Source organism: Solenopsis invicta, chromosome 6, assembly GCF_016802725.1.
Source record: "Solenopsis invicta isolate M01_SB chromosome 6, UNIL_Sinv_3.0, whole genome shotgun sequence".
Classification (NCBI taxonomy): Eukaryota; Metazoa; Arthropoda; class Insecta; order Hymenoptera; family Formicidae; genus Solenopsis; species Solenopsis invicta.
The window spans coordinates 143,801-161,444 of NC_052669.1; the positions used below are offsets into that span (position 1 = coordinate 143,801).

Consider the following 17,644-nt stretch of genomic DNA (forward strand, 5'->3'; position numbering starts at 1 on the left):
TTTTTTTTAATTTTTCTTGCTAGTCGGGATTGATTTAGAAGGTTATAATGATGTTCTAAAAAAATTTGCAGCCCCGACCGCGACTTCGTTTTCCTGTTTTTGCAATAAACTTTATATTGTTTAAATAATTTTTCGTAGGCGTGCGCATTTTTTTTAATTGTTCTTGCTAGTCGGGATTGATTTAGAAGGTTATAATGATGTTCTAAAAAAATTTGCAGCCCCGACCGCGACTTCGTTTTCCTGTTTTTGCAATAAACTTTATATTGTTTAAATAATTTTTCGTAGGCGTGCGCATTTTTTTTAATTTTTCTTGCTAGTCGGGATTGATTTAGAAGGTTATAATGATGTTCTAAAAAAATTTGCAGCCCCGACCGCGACTTCGTTTTCCTGTTTTTGCAATAAACTTTATATTGTTTAAATAATTTTTCGTAGGCGTGCGCATTTTTTTTAATTTTTCTTGCTAGTTGGGATTGATTTAGAAGCCTACAATAATGTTCTAAAAAAATTTGCAGCCCCGACCGCGACTTCGTTTTCCTGTTTTTGCAATAAACTTTATATTGTTTAAATAATTTTTCGTAGGCGTGCGCATTTTTTTTAATTTTTCTTGCTAGTCGGGATTGATTTAGAAGGTTATAATGATGTTCTAAAAAAATTTGCAGCCCCGACCGCGACTTCGTTTTCCTGTTTTTGCAATAAACTTTATATTGTTTAAATAATTTTTCGTAGGCGTGCGCATTTTTTTTAATTGTTCTTGCTAGTCGGGATTGATTTAGAAGGTTATAATGATGTTCTAAAAAAATTTGCAGCCCCGACCGCGACTTCGTTTTCCTGTTTTTGCAATAAACTTTATATTGTTTAAATAATTTTTCGTAGGCGTGCGCATTTTTTTTAATTTTTCTTGCTAGTCGGGATTGATTTAGAAGGTTATAATGATGTTCTAAAAAAATTTGCAGCCCCGACCGCGACTTCGTTTTCCTGTTTTTGCAATAAACTTTATATTGTTTAAATAATTTTTCGTAGGCGTGCGCATTTTTTTTAATTGTTCTTGCTAGTCGGGATTGATTTAGAAGGTTATAATGATGTTCTAAAAAAATTTGCAGCCCCGACCGCGACTTCGTTTTCCTGTTTTTGCAATAAACTTTATATTGTTTAAATAATTTTTCGTAGGCGTGCGCATTTTTTTTAATTTTTCTTGCTAGTCGGGATTGATTTAGAAGGTTATAATGATGTTCTAAAAAAATTTGCAGCCCCGACCGCGACTTCGTTTTCCTGTTTTTGCAATAAACTTTATATTGTTTAAATAATTTTTCGTAGGCGTGCGCATTTTTTTAATTTTTCTTGCTAGTTGGGATTGATTTAGAAGCCTACAATAATGTTCTAAAAAAATTTGCAGCCCCGACCGCGACTTCGTTTTCCTGTTTTTGCAATAAACTTTATATTGTTTAAATAATTTTTCGTAGGCGTGCGCATTTTTTTTAATTTTTCTTGCTAGTCGGGATTGATTTAGAAGGTTATAATGATGTTCTAAAAAAATTTGCAGCCCCGACCGCGACTTCGTTTTCCTGTTTTTGCAATAAACTTTATATTGTTTAAATAATTTTTCGTAGGCGTGCGCATTTTTTTTAATTGTTCTTGCTAGTCGGGATTGATTTAGAAGGTTATAATGATGTTCTAAAAAAATTTGCAGCCCCGACCGCGACTTCGTTTTCCTGTTTTTGCAATAAACTTTATATTGTTTAAATAATTTTTCGTAGGCGTGCGCATTTTTTTTAATTTTTCTTGCTAGTCGGGATTGATTTAGAAGGTTATAATGATGTTCTAAAAAAATTTGCAGCCCCGACCGCGACTTCGTTTTCCTGTTTTTGCAATAAACTTTATATTGTTTAAATAATTTTTCGTAGGCGTGCGCATTTTTTTTAATTTTTCTTGCTAGTCGGGATTGATTTAGAAGGTTATAATGATGTTCTAAAAAAATTTGCAGCCCCGACCGCGACTTCGTTTTCCTGTTTTTGCAATAAACTTTATATTGTTTAAATAATTTTTCGTAGGCGTGCGCATTTTTTTTAATTTTTCTTGCTAGTCGGGATTGATTTAGAAGGTTATAATGATGTTCTAAAAAAATTTGCAGCCCCGACCGCGACTTCGTTTTCCTGTTTTTGCAATAAACTTTATATTGTTTAAATAATTTTTCGTAGGCGTGCGCATTTTTTTTAATTTTTCTTGCTAGTCGGGATTGATTTAGAAGCCTACAATAATGTTCTAAAAAAATTTGCAGCCCCGACCGAGACTTCGTTTTCCTGTTTTTGCAATAAATTTTATATTGTTTAAATAATTTTTCGTAAGCGTGCGCATTTTTTTTAATTTTTCTTACTAGTCGAGATTGATTTAGAAGGCTATAAAGATGTTCTAAAAAAATTTGCAGCCCCGACCGAGGCTTCCTTCCCTTGTTTCTGCAATAACTCGTTATATAATTTAAACAATTTAGTAGACCTGCGCATTTTTGTTAATTGTTCTGGATAGTCTGATCTATTTAGAAGCGTATAAGTGTATTTTGTGCAGTTACTTGCTAGTTTGCCTTTATATGTCAAAGTTTCTTATGCATTTTATTTTGAATGAGAATCCCTGCTTTGACGAATCTGCTGCTGCGAATCCGCTGCTAGCTTCAACATCATTTTTAGAATCACATTAAAATTTAAAATTGTGCTATCAACACAAAATTATACGATTAAATTGCATCTTGGTTCGAAAAATTTTTTAAATTAAACTGTTGCCTATCAAACATTTTCAAAAATTTTAATGATTAGTTATAGCAGTTTCGTATTTAAATACAACTCTTACATATATAAAAATTGCTAGTAAGTTCGATGACTCAGAACGCATGCATGCTTACACAAATATTCATATATAAAATCTTTTAATAGTTTATTTTCAGAATGTGTTTAAAATATTGCTGTATTATTAAAATTATATCTATATTTTAATGTTTCTAAAATATTGCATTGTATTTTAAAAATGTGTTGTTGCAACGTAACTGCAAAGTCTTGTACAGGTATCTTTCCAATTCTGTTACCTCACGTATTTGGTCTTCCCGATACTGTCCTCCACGTAAAATTTTTGCGAGTTTGTTGTAATTATCGCCTGTAATAGAACACAATACCGGAAGAGCCATCGACAACGATGAAAACAAATGCAGGTCTTCCTTTCTTATATACGGCAACGTTGTAATTGCAGATTCGTCTATCCATCGTGCTTGCACAATCATTTGAAAAAGTTGCATTATCTTTAATGTGCTCATTAACCATCCACGTTCCGCAACTGTATCGATCATTGCCTAAAAAATCTCTTTTGTCAGTTATCAAGTTTAACATAAAAATGTAATACATGTAATCGACATTACAGACAATGCCATGTGTGTGTGATAGACAAATTAATATGAACACCTAGGAAATACAGTACTCATTTTATTAATAGGAGATTGGCTCAACATCTATCTTTTTAATACAAATTTTATTTTTGTTTAGAATGAAATCAAATATAATGCTTAAATAATTAGTGCAATGCTATATCACTCTTCTAACAGAATACTCTTCGAGAAATATTGGCGGAGAAAATTTGTGTTTTTGATTTTGCTTTTCAAACTGCTCACTCAATAACTCGATGATATTTAAATCAGATAGTAACGTTGGTCGGAAAAGTGTTGAAATTTTGAAGAACATAGAAAGCAATTTTGAAAAATAGTGTGTGAAGCAAAAGGCGATGGCTCGATTTTAGTACTTTAAAATATCAAGCAAAAACGATGTTTTTTTTGGTAATTTTTAAGCTGCTGAACCTAATTTTAATTTTTTTTTAAATGTTTAATTTATCGGGAAAGTATTAAAATCAGCATATGAAACTATTAAAATATTTAGTACCATAAAATTTCTTTGTTAAGCTTCACGAACTATTAGTGTTTTCTTGCTTATATTATGTACCATACATCATACATTTGTATTATTTAATAAGACAGCTTCACTACGGAGTAGTTTCCGTAATAATACACTTTCACGAATTGGTCGCTGTAATGTTGCTCCGACGTTGTGATGATAATTTAATTTTATACTCGATTTCTTTCTAAGATCTTTCTATAATTCTAACTTAAATGCTCAACATGTATCAGAACTTTTTCAGAATGATGTTATTAATAGTAATAATTTTGAGCAAAAAAATTGTTTTATTTCTCAATGTTTCGTTTTTTTATTTTATGTATATCTTTTATGTATAATATACAGATTTCCGTTTATTAAAATTACCTTACTAATGTAGTATTGTATCATAATAAAATATTAAAATTGTAAGATTCACGCAAAAAATATTGTTAAGTAAGATCCATTGCTTTAATCGAATAAGAAGGTCGATTGTACATAAGTTGAGTGAAAATTACAAAAGTGAACAAATTCAGTAGAGTTTCACCAATAAAATTATAAATATTTTAGTAAATTTATTCATTTTTGTAATTTTCACTAACAATAAGTTGTATAATGCACAATCAACCGCAAGATCTTTTTTACTTATTAATTTGTATTGTCCACATATATGTATATCGATTTTCATTTAATATTATTATTTACTACTTTTATATTTTCATTAGTTTTTTTTTTTACAGGATCGGACTGGACCGACACCAAAAAATTTCTCGATAAGCTCCCGGGTCTTTAAGATTCCAGTGGCTCCCAAACCCAATTTTTGTAAATTTTTTATGCAGGAAATTAATAATCTAAATTAATGAACTGAACATTTGTGAATTGTTTTTTACAAGTTATACTTTTACTATAATATAAAAAAATAACGAAAAAAAATCTTTTACCAGCGGTGTTTTAAAATGGGGATCTTTTTCAGAGTTTTTCTTAGTGGGCTCCTGGTTTTTCAGTCCTTGTTGTTTTATAACTTTTTGTTACAATAATGTAAAAGAAAAACTAAATTTTCTGTCTTTAGTTTCAAGAGTTAAGATATTCAAATCTCCCAGTCTTTATCGATATAATCAAATATAGTCAAATATTATATAGTCAAATTTTATTCGACTCAGCAATCGATACACAGTATAACGTCTGCGCGCGCTTTTCTTTACTTCTTATATTTTTCTGTTCTTAACGACTGCACATAACGTCCACTGTGATCTCTTAAAATAAACCTAATCGTATACAAGACCATGCACATTTATTGTTTACCCTGCCTCAAAATTCAACACTTTTTATATATTTAATAAGCTTCATCTACAGATCTTAATACTTTCCCGACAAACTAAAATTTTTTAAAGGTCAGAATCAGATTCAGCAGTTCAAAAGCTACAAAAAAAAAAAAAAAGAAAAAACGTGCTGTTTTTAATTGCTATTTTGAGAACTAAAATTAGTCTATTTTATCCATTGACCTTTCTTCGTTCAACATCGCTTATCAATTGAAAGATGTACTAAAAAAAATAGTACAATATTCCACTGGTAAATTTAAGCAGTATTTGACTTTATTCAAAACAAGAACCCTAAAATTAGGGTTAGATAAATTGTAGATTAATCTCTCTCATTAATAAAAAAAAAGTAGAGTATTTTCTAGGTGTTTACATTATTTTGTACATTCCCTGTATCTTTCTTAAAAATCAAATTTATTCATACCTGTAATATCCTAATTGCTTGATCGAGCACAGATTTTAAATCTGTGATATAATCAGTACAAGGTAGCGGTAGTCTTGAGAAATGCGCTTGCAGCAGGAGAAACGCTTTTGCATGTGGAGAATCGTACTGATTCACGGAGTAACGGCACCGTTCCGCCAGTTCCCTGTTCGAACATTCACACTTGTAAAAGAAAAAACATTGAACGTAAAAAGTGGATACGATGATCCACTTACTCATTTAACAATTCCTCGTTATGTCTCACAGGTAATTCGTTGTATTCGTGTGAGTCGCAGAGTATATGTAAATACTGATTCAATGTCAAGTTTTCCTTGAGCGATTGTGTGAATATTAGCATCGTATTGTGTGATAGATAATAGAACGACGCTATCCTGCCTGTAGGCAGTGAAACTAGAGTTTGCTCGTCCTAAGTAGAATTATATCGAAGCATTAAAATTATATACTATTGTATGTACATACTATTGTAAACTATTACGCTATACAGTAAAAGACAATTTCTATTTGCGATAACATCGATTCTTGTTAAAAATTTTGTTGAATTAATATTCAACATTTCTTAGTGTTAAAATAACAATTTATGAGCAAATAAACAAATAACAAAAATAATTTGTAATTTTGAAGCATAAATTCTAAGATGAAAAAAATTCTATATAAATAAAATGTATGTGTTAATCTATTATAACTTTTACTTTAATTATATATTTTAATGCAATAATTAGCTTTATTACACATTTAAATCGAGAAATGTCAAAGCGGATTTTAGTCCTTAGATAATATTACGATGACTAAATACATTTTTCAATTCTTAAAATTTTGTACACCATAATAGATTCGTGCGCGCAGCGTACCATTTCAAAAAGATAGGTTTTTGTAAAATATTTATGAAGTAAATACAAATAAGAATCGTCCAAACACTTCTTTCGCAAATTCAATCTATTACGTTGTTTTTTAATATGTACCATCTTAGAAATTGATCGATATGTCAAGTCGATGTTTTTATACTACCAGCTATAAAAAAACAAGTGAACCTGAGCGGAAGGGAAGGCGTTCTTCTTCTGTGGGGAAAAGTGCGCGAAATGGAGAAGTTTTCATGCGCGCTAGGATGTACGTTCTTGCAATAAAGTATAAAAAAAAGTTCAAAAGTGACGAAAACTATTTCTTTTAAAATTTCTGATCAAAATCGTATTGAAATTTATAATTTTTTTATGCCTCTCAAATTGATAATTTCTTCATTATATAACAATTAATTTCTTGTGTACTGCATTTGAATTTATCGTCATACCTCATCGTAGTCGATGCAATGTGAATCAATTAACGACTTTACAGTGGTCTCTATCAATCTCGAGAGATATTCGTTGATACAATGAGGCTCCAAGATATCCAGGTCGTAATATTGAGGATTTTTCATCAATCTTCGAAAATAGTATGTCCATGTTAGGTAATCGAGAAACTCCTGTTTGTTCTTGATAGTACCAGCGACGATCTCGGCGTTAATGTGATCCGGCAATACTCCCATTAAACTCGATTCCACGGGAAACGGTTCGTACAAAAATTTTTTATAAAAATTCTTCTTCAAGTCATGTACGAGAACGACTGCTACACCGGAATTATCAAACTGTGGTCTACCAGCGCGACCCATCATTTGGAGAACATCCGTTATCGGCATATCTACGTAACGCTTCAGCTTGCCGTCGTAATACTCCGTGCCCTTTATCACCACTAGATGAGCGGGGAAATTAACGCCCCAAGCCAAAGTGGCTGTAGTGATTAGTACCTGAATTAATAATAAATTAATACAATCACGAATTCTCACATAGCGTGGAATGATCTCTTATATACAGCATAGAAAAGTAAAGGGCTCACGGCTGAAAGATAGCAATGTTGAACATTAAATTGTGGGATGTTTCTTCAATGTTAAAATTATATCGAGAGACGTAGGGTCTCGCACCAAGTATATATTTTTTTTTATTCTTTCATGAAAAAGACGTTACTGTGTATCATTTACAGAAAGAATACTTTTACAAATAAATGTCTTTTTTAAACAAATTAATGTTATTAAAAAATACATATAGTGAGGTGCATACATAAAGTGAGGGAAAAGTATAAATTTTTCTAAACACAATGACACAAGAATAACGGCCGTAAGTGCATTTACACTTCACAAGCATTCTTAGAATGTAGATTGAGAAGGATTAATGCTCGGAAACTTGCAGCAGAAACTCGGAGGAAGAGTAGGGAATTACCAGGAAACCCTAGAGTTTATGAGAAAGAAGTGAAATATTAGCTTGCAAGAGCTTAGATTGTCGAGACGACAATCTTAAAGAGCAGTGTAGCGTCCGTACATTCATGCCAGTCAATATTTGGGCAACCTAAATCTAACATTATTTCAACCCCCTCCCCATCCTCCCAATAAAGTATAACCTCAGAAAGATTCTCAACTTTTTCGTTATAGAGTCCTAAATTGTTCAAAATTGTGTTTCGTCTACAAACATCACTCATACACACAACACATACTAGTATTGTGTTTGCTTGTGTGTTTCTGTGCGCGCACGCGTGACTGAATGGTGTGTATAGCATATACAGTGTTTAATATTAAGTATAATACCGTTTATGAATAGATAGAGCGGACTAAACTGAATAAAAAAAATGTGTTATTTTTCAATTTTCACAATAGTTATCAAAATATTAATTATTAAAAATCGTCGGAAATAAACACGTATCCGCCCGACCTATTGCCTGTGATCACGTGACGTAATGCGACAACCTTTTTAGAACTTTCCTGCAATCTTTCAGCCTTCTTTCGGACCTTTTTAACAAAGCAAAGTTTAAAAGAGCCTAATCTAAATGAGATAGAGTATGGAGTCTATTATTATATCCAACTAATTATTTAATAACAATAAAAGTAGAACTTTCTAAAGTCATTGAAATTTGTCATCAACATTCTAAAAGCAGCCAATAAAAAATTTAACCAAATTAACAGAACCTTTTTTTTCCCCATATACGAGGTGTGTTCAAAAAGTATCGCGAATTTTGTGTTTTTTCAAAAATTATTTATTTATTCATGAATATCTATTTTGTCCCCTTCAAAGTAATCCCCATGAGATATTATACACTTGTGCCAACGGTTTTTCCAATCTTCGAAGCACTTCAAAAAATCATTTTTTTTTATCTTGTTCAGCTCCTCCTTCGATGCCGTCTTTATCTCGTCAAGCGTAGCGTAACGTCGTCCTTTCATGGGCCTCTTCAGTTTAGGGAACAAGAAAAAGTCACAGGGGGCCAGGTCTGGGGAATACGGTGGCTGCGGCATCATTAGTGTGTTGTTTTTGGCCAAAAAGTCGCGCACAAGCAACGATGTGTGAGCAGGGGCGTTATCGTGGTGCAAAAGCCAATTTTTGTTCTTCCACAAATCCGGGCGTTTCTGGCGGATTGCTTCGCGCAAATTGCGCATAACTTGCAGGTAATATTCCTTATTGACCGTTCTACCCTGTGGCAAGAACTCATGATGCACCACGCCCCTGCAATCGAAGAAAACTGTCAGCAAAACTTTCACATTCGACCAAACTTGGCGCGCTTTTTTCGGTCTTGGTTCGTGCGGCAGCTTCCATTGAGATGATTGAGCTTTGGTTTCCACGTCATAACCATAAACCCACGATTCGTCACCAGTTATGACCCTCTGGAGCAAATTTGGGTCGTCGCGGACAGAGTCCAACATCTCATTAGCAATGTTCATGCGATGCTGTTTTTGGTCGCAATTGAGCAATTTTGGTACGAATTTCGCGGCGACCCGTCTCATGCCCAAATCATTGATAAAAATCGAATGGCACGAGCCAATCGATATGTTTAGGTCCTCAGCAACTTCTCTAATGATGATTCGACGATTGGCCAATACCATTTTCTCCACTTCATTAATTTTTTCGTCTGTTGTTGAAGTGCTCGGGCGTCCGGCACGCTCTTCGTCGTTCACATCTTCTCGGCCTTCTGAGAACATTTTGTACCACCGATAAACGTTGCTTCGGTCCAAGGTAGCTTCTCCGTATGCCACAGTCAACATTCGGAATGCATCCGCGCACTTAATTTCGTTTTTCACACAAAATTTGATACAGGTTCTTTGATCCATTTTTTTGAATAGGTAAAAATCGAAGACGATCCAAAACACGTGCAAGCAAAGCAGCTGTCAACAATTAAGTGAACATTCAAAATGGCCGAGCTTGTCGGCATAAGTGAGAGACATGAGTACCAACATAACGCCACAAAAAGATCGAAATTCGAATATACGTAACCCGCGAAAATTCAAAATTCGCGATACTTTTTGAACACACCTCGTAAAGTGTGCGAGGTCCTTTGTGCACTGCGCGTATACTCTCGTTAGCCCTCTGATTATTTATCCTTGACAATTTCGAGAATTCAACATTATTTATTTATATAACTCACTCTAATTTCCAGATAAGAGAAATTTCATTCAGTTTATAAAACATTTTTTGTTAATATTTTTTTAATAAAGAGCCATTATTGGCTAAAACATTAAAACTTTTTGAATGTTCAGGGTCATGGATCTCGAACATATATTGAGGTCAAGCTGCAAGGTATCCGTTTGTAAATAATTACCGTAATTCGTAACATTACTGTAATATTGTATCATCACTATAGTATTACTGTATAATATTACATAGTGTGCGAATATCGTGAATCCCTCATCCTTTGGTTATGTTTTAAAAGTACTTTCCATTAAACGAGCTATGTTAAATAGATGGTAATCTGATGACACAATATCTGGTTAGATAGAATAGGTTGAGAAAATTTCTCAAGTCTAAGGTTTCGACGGTGCACGAGACGATACAAAGTCGAGCGTTGTCACAGTACAAGATGATCTTGAATTGGATCAATAATTTCTTTGTCATCAAAGAGCCGACTTTTTAACGTCGAGATCCAACTTTTGCCAGAAAAATGGCAGAAAACAATAGATTTAAGTAATTATTTTAGTTAAGTCTTTTAAATACTTTTAACAAAAATTTTTGACAAAAAAAACCCGGATTACTTTCTCCTTGATCTAATATTAATCTTGCGATAAGTTCTTGTGTAATATGTTTAGTATAATGAAAACTATTGAGAGTATAACCATGATGTGCATACCTGTATCTTATTATTGACAAATAATTCTTCGACAATTCTCCTGTCTCTATCTTGAAGACCAGCGTGATGAAGGCCAATTCCAAAGGCGAGCGTGAGCTTTAGGTTAGAATCATTAATATTTTCCAAAATGTCATTCATTTGCTCTTCCGGCATGTGCAACCACTGCTTGGGATTGTCTTCCGCTGCAAGATAAGCGATCAAATCCAAGGCGGTCAAGCGTGTTTGCCTGCGAGAGGATACGAACACGAGGGAAGGACTGTCGGGCGCGTGTTGCCTAATCGCTTGGAAAGTCGGTCTGTTCATAGTCGCCATTCGGGGACAGTAATGCTTGCCGGGAAACCCGCTGATATGAACCTCCAATGGCACAGGTCTCGTGGACGGCCGGAAATTATAAAGACCCATCTCCTCAATGCCGAGCCAATTGGCCAGGTCTCGCGCATTGGCTAGCGCGGTTGAGAGACCCACGACTCGGACCTTGTTACACGTGTGCGAGGATATGAAGTTGTTGCGTGAGACAATCACCTCGAGTACCGGTCCGCGATCCTCACCTAGCAGATGAATCTCGTCGATCACTATAAGTGCCACCTTTTTTACGTAGCCTCGCGTCTGCCAACTCCGGCTGATACCGTCCCACTTTTCGGGTGTCGTGACGATGACATTCGCGCCGGCTATGATCTTCACATCGGGCGATACGTCTCCGGTCAGCTCTACCACCCTCCTACCTAATCGTTCCTCTAATCGTATCTTCCAATCGTTTATGCGTTCCCTAACCAGAGCTTTTAGGGGCGCTATGTAAACAACCTTGCGATCGGGATACTGTTTGAAAACGCGAAATATAGCGATCTCCGCTGCGATGGTCTTTCCTGAGCCGGTTGGAGCACCGAGAAGAACATTGTTATCTGTGTGATAGAGACAATGAAAGATCTGTGTTTGTATCGGATTGAAGTGGGAGAAGTTGTACAGACTCTCCAACTCTGGATCTTTGAGAACGGTAATCGGTAACGGCTGTAATTCTAACAAATTCGTATGCGGAGGATGAGTCTCTGGCAAGATGAGATCGTGGAAGGTCAATGGAAACGTGGCCTCGCAGCCGAGCCAGTGATCACTCGTAACTTTTATCAGGTATTGCGTTGGCAGTGACTGCTCGGACAATGGTATGGTGACGACGAGCTCCTGTTCGAGATCCATAAGGACCATTTTTCTCGTCAGTATAAAATATTCATGATGATAAATAAAGTTATGATCTGGATCTTCGATCCATATCCAGAAGGCCAGCGAGTTTTTCCCATGAACTTTATCGTTCCAGCGGAACCGCGGGATCAGGGTGAGCCGTATCCTTAGAATGGTGCGCGTAATAGGTTGTAAACTATATTCCACGTCCAACGCGGGCAATTCGTTGCAACATTTCTTCACCAGTGTCGCCGCTCGTTGATCTCGCAAGATATTACCTATTTCCTTCACGTCCATTTCCTGCAGCCGATGAATCTGGAGGTTCTGAGTGTTAATTTTGTCAACAATCTCCATGGAAAGACAATCAAATTGATGTAGAGGTGTCAGGAAGTCCCACTGCTGCGTCTCGAACATTTTGGCCACGTGTAGCAGCCGCCCGGCCATTATCGCGTTGTTGCGCCTGAGCATAATCTCGAATAGAGCTCTGACTATCCGTATAGCATTCTGCGTGACGTACGCTTGATCGGATATTAATGACGCCGTATTCACCCGCCCCCTGGACAGATATGTCTGCAGCAATATATTGACCTTACCATAAACGTTTTCCACACCTCCTTGCACGATGAGCTGACAATCTTGCATCAGTTCGTCCAGTTCGTTCACTTCATCGTCCCGTATCTTGAGTTGCTCGAATTCCTGGGCGTGCGATATCATCGCCAGAATTTCCGGCTCAGTCATGATGGGCTTCTGTAGCTCATTGAAAATCTCGACCGTATCATACTTGAGATAGTAATGACTCGCGATACGTCCCAAATCGGTCGCATTGAGATCACCGGTACGCGCGTCGTATCTGATCATTTGCGCCTTGTCCAGCGCCCGGGCGGCGACATCCACGAGCTCCTTTCGCTTCCTCTCGAGATTCAAATCATTCTGGCAGTCCTGATAGATCATGCCGTACGCCTGAAAGTTTATCCTCATTCGTACAAATAGATAGGTATAGCTCAGCCACTCGACCGCCTCCGTGACATTCGATATCGTGCCCAGAGCAACCTCGGCGTTCAGATTGTCGGCCAAATACGTGATAAAGCTGCTCTCGATCGGTATTTGATTCGTCAGCAGCGACAGGTAATGGGAGAGCTTATTATGCGATGTAATAATGACTGCGTGTCCCGACTTGTCGAATTGCGGCCTGCCGGCGCGGCCAAAGATCTGCACCACATCTAGGATGCCCAGATCTACGTATGTGCCGTGTTTCGAGTCGTAAATTTCAGTGCCGCGTATGATGACCGCGTGAGCGGGCAAATTCACACCCCACGCCAGTGTAGAAGTGCACACCAACACTTTGATCAGACCGTCAGCGAAGTATTTTTCGACCAGATTCCTGTCGGAACGCAATAAACCAGCGTGATGCACTGACAACCCACTGTTAAACAGCTCTTTGAGAAATACGTTACGCGATTTCGCAAAGGCCTTGTTCACGTGTTTTGCCTGTCCATCGGATAGAAAGTACTTTATGTTATCGTCTCTCAACGCCATTTCTTTTAGAACATTCGCCGTCCGCACAGTGGCATTTCGCGCATGCACGAACACCATGACCTGATGGCCCTGTCGCAACATCTCCACGACGTTGTCATAACACGCGTGATCCATGTCATTCATCTGTTGCAGCGGCTTGACAGCCTTCACGCCGATAAAGGTCTGACTGAGCGGAACCGGCCGAAAGCGATGATCAAAGTAGAATAATCCCTTATAGGGGTTGACGCGCAAAAACCGTGCAACATCCACATAATTTGGGAGTGTCGCCGATAGTCCGACTATCCTGATCATGCTCTGTGACGATTCCACCTGGCGCAGGGTTCTCGCGACTAGTGCCTCCACCACTGGTCCTCTGTCGCCGTGCAGCAAATGTACCTCATCGATGATAAGCAGTCTCACGATACTAGTAAGAGAGATATCGCCCGTACCTAATGTTGGACATTAATTGATTAATTTATTTAACTCAATTAATAAAAACTTAAAAAAAATACATACACATATGTACATATAATATACATAGGTATAGGATGCGTATACAAATCCAGACAAAACAGTTTATTAAAACACTTCTTTACTATACTACACGTGTGTAACTAAAGAAACATACATGAAATATACCACGAGATAAAGGACAAAAATCAAAGTCGAAAAATCCGGAATTATTTTTTGATCTGAGCTTTCTGTTCGCAGTTATACGGTATTAAAGTTTGCGAATCAATGCCCGTCTATAAACGGAAAGCAGAAACGGGAGAGTAGCGGCTACTTTTCGGTAGCGCTGATTCGCAAACTTTAATACCGTATAACTATAAACGGAAACCTCAGATCAAAAAATGACTCGGAACTTTTCGATTTGGATTCTTGCGTATGTTGTGCAATATCGCCATACCTTTCCTCGTGACGACGTCCCATTTTTCCGGTGTGGTCACTATCATCTGAGTCTCCTGGATTTCTCGTTTCGTTAGCTGCATATCACCGGTCAGCTCGCGAACACACACACCCAGCGGACCGAGTCTCTTATTGAAGTTAGAGGTCATCTCTGCCGCAAGGGCCTTCATGGGCGCGATGTAGATTATCTTAAACTGACTCTTCTGCAATTGCTCGTTCTGAATGTTCTGCTTTAATTGGTGCACCACAGTTAACATAGCCACGTTCGTCTTTCCTGCGCCGGTTGGCGCACAAATCAATAGGTTCTCGTTAGTATTATACGCCACGTTAAAAACTATACTTTGAATATTGTTTAACAACGTTACGCCACTGAAGGCCATTTGGCCAATCTCGTCTAGAGAAGATATCGACACGGAATTTATCTTAACATCGATAGATTCTCGTTTTGATATCGGTATATGCACTTGCTCCCAAAGTTCACTATCCTCCCTTTTAACATCTTCGGCCAACATTAACTTTTGTCCTGACACGATGCTTGCTTTAGCACTCGCTTTAGAATCAAATACAAATGGATAATGTTCCTGTGTTCCTCTTGTCAGAGTATCTCGTTTAGGAAATATTGGGGTGCACATAGCTTTAAATGCTTCTTGTTTTTTAATTTGCATTTCAATCAAATCAAATTCTTTCTCCTCGGCTTCCGACTTAGCGTCTCGCCTATTCGCCATTCTGTTAAACTTTTTTTCTTCCTTACGCACTTGTTTGCACAATTGTTTTTCCACATCGGATTGCACGGTCACCTGGCCACTCATTATAGGGCCCTGTACAGTCGTTTGCGGTCTTTTGGTCATTTTTGAAGAAAGATGATACGTTGACACAATAATTTTCTGGTGTTCAATAATGTATTCGATAAATTCCAAGTGCTCACAGCCCAACATATCGACCAGTTCCATTTGTAAATTTTTCGAGGTTCTTAATTTTTCTACTATCGCCATTGCAAAATCTTGATATGACATTACTGTTTCATATTCAATATAACAGTTTTTCAATCCTTTTGTAAATGTCGCTTTGTCAAACTTTAATTAAAAAAATTAAACAAGATTGGAAAATTGAATTTTTTGTTTAACGTTTTGTTAAACATTTAATGGGATATTTTCGCTTTTTGGTTTCAAAAATTGTTTTTTTATAACAATAAAGGCTTGATGAGATTTAAAATCAACAATCAGTAAATTAGAGAAAAATATATAATACAAGTAAATATTTTATAAATATTTTCTAACTTCAAAAGTGAGTAAGAGAGCGCAGATTAAGACAGCATTCTAGAGTGCAAAAAAACGTGATCTATTTTTTGCTTTTTTAAAAGAAAACTAGTGCACATACTCTTACATGGTTTTACACATCTACTTGTACATATTTAGTAAATATCTACTATTTTTGGTATGTTTATTAGTTTTTATGTTATGTACATTTAAAAATAAACATATTTTTCAAGTCTCACAAGGAGGTGGCAAGAATTGCAAAATGCTCAATAACTGTTTAAATCTAATATTAATTAAATTAAAAATAAGATACAAAGAGCCATTGTTGAAAATAATTCAATGTACGAGTATAACTCTAATTTTTTTTTGTGAAATTATGGATATGAGAGAGGAATGAATCTATCAAATGTATACAGCTAATTTTGACAAAGAGATGATTGGAAAATAATTAAAGGTATCTTCTCAAGAAGGTACTTTTTGGAACAAATCTATATTATCTACTTTGAGTAAAATGTCCAAAAAATTCCAACGACGACTACTCTCGTATTTAACAGCCAATTGTAAACGGTGACGCTAATTATTAAATGTTTTTAAAATGTTATCAATTTTATCATACGGGGCGACAAAAATAATGTCGTTCACAGTGATAGTAGAACGGAACTTGTTAATGCTGCTAAAACATTTTTCCTCCAGATCTTGCATGACAATATTTGCAACAATGGGCGACAGGAAAGATCTCATTAAACATTTATATAACGTTTGTTTATAAATTACGTTATTAAAAGTGAAATACGTTGATACAATAAATTCAATCGCTGCAATTAATAAATTCTTTTTATTAGTATTATTTTCTATATACTACACATCATCGGTTGCTGGTCAATAAAATGTTAGTAAAAAGTAGCATCGCCTCGAATGAAATCAAAATGTCTGGTTCATTTAATGTTTTACCAGAGAATGAGCTGTAGATCAAAGCTGTTGTTGACGTGACTATTGACATGACTGAAAGGCTGACAAAAAATATTTCGTGCAAATAAGAGACAAAGAAGTGCCATATCAAAAAAATAATCTGAACAGAGTGGTCTTTTTATGTATCATAAAAAGTGCGTACACCTTGAATGAAAGTGAGGATTTATATATTTATTTATTGTTAGAAATAATATAAAAATATCAATCTACATATATTAAAGATGTTTTTTTAATTTGCTTCTTATTAGTCGTTAATCTTTGATTGATTACGTTTGTAAATAAAATGAGTTTGTTCTTGTTATTTATCTTTTCTATCCATTTGAAAAAATTTGTAAAGGACATTTAAGTATTAAAGAATAAATGTACCAAGTTTCAAGCTTATAGCTTTTACAGTATTAAAATAACTCTTAAAAATAAAAATACCAAAATAAAAAGCGAAAATACCCCCCTTAACAGATACTCACTGCAGATTTCTGTGTTAAAGGTTTCGTTTCATATACCATTGTTGTAAATTTATCAGCATTTGAATTTATCTTTTCTGTAGACATATCATGAAGTTTAACAGTATCAGGCCATACGGTTCTAGCTGAATTATAGTGAATATTTGCGCCAAAAATTTGCGAGTTTGGAACGTTTGCATTCTCTTTAGACTCCGATAATAATTCTACAGCTTCATCGTAACATTCCTTTCGAATTTTAGTGATTATCTATATAAAATTGCAACAAAGAAAACGATCAAAAAAATGTAATACTTAATGGAGCGACATTAAAATTATAAAATGTTATAATTTAATACATACCACCATCATAGCTTCTGCACATTGATACGTTAAATGTCCTGATTTTTGGCCAAGCATATCATATTTTTTACGTGACAAGATGGTATCTTCGATTAATAAACGTAATGCGTAAACTGTGAATTCATTAATAACGTCTAAGGAATCATTTGCTGGAAACAGAAAATTGAAATTTTTTAAATCAAATTAAAATTTATTTGGAATACAATAAAAAAATCCTATCAAATCGAGGATAATTTAT

The 17,644-nt window shown here is 35.6% G+C and overlaps 1 protein-coding gene across 3 annotated transcripts in view; it reads right to left on the reverse strand.

Moving 5' to 3' along the window:
- Nucleotides 1-17,644, reverse strand: part of LOC105205266 (activating signal cointegrator 1 complex subunit 3) — a 30,852-nt gene that overhangs the window by 6,163 nt on the left and 7,045 nt on the right. For 2 of the 3 annotated variants that reach the window (XM_039451356.1, XM_026139794.2), the window contains 8 exons: nucleotides 17,407-17,555; nucleotides 17,071-17,313; nucleotides 14,383-15,454; nucleotides 10,791-13,924; nucleotides 6,943-7,434; nucleotides 5,876-6,066; nucleotides 5,643-5,805; nucleotides 3,071-3,331 (listed from right to left, as the gene is read on the reverse strand). In XM_039451356.1, the coding sequence (XP_039307290.1) occupies nucleotides 3,071-3,331; nucleotides 5,643-5,805; nucleotides 5,876-6,066; nucleotides 6,943-7,434; nucleotides 10,791-13,924; nucleotides 14,383-15,454; nucleotides 17,071-17,313; nucleotides 17,407-17,555 (5,705 nt within the window). Of the gene's footprint in view, nucleotides 1-3,032; nucleotides 3,332-5,642; nucleotides 5,806-5,875; nucleotides 6,067-6,942; nucleotides 7,435-10,790; nucleotides 13,925-14,382; nucleotides 15,455-17,070; nucleotides 17,314-17,406; nucleotides 17,556-17,644 lie in introns of all 3 variants that reach the window. The other variant, XM_026139795.2, reaches the window with a different exon arrangement.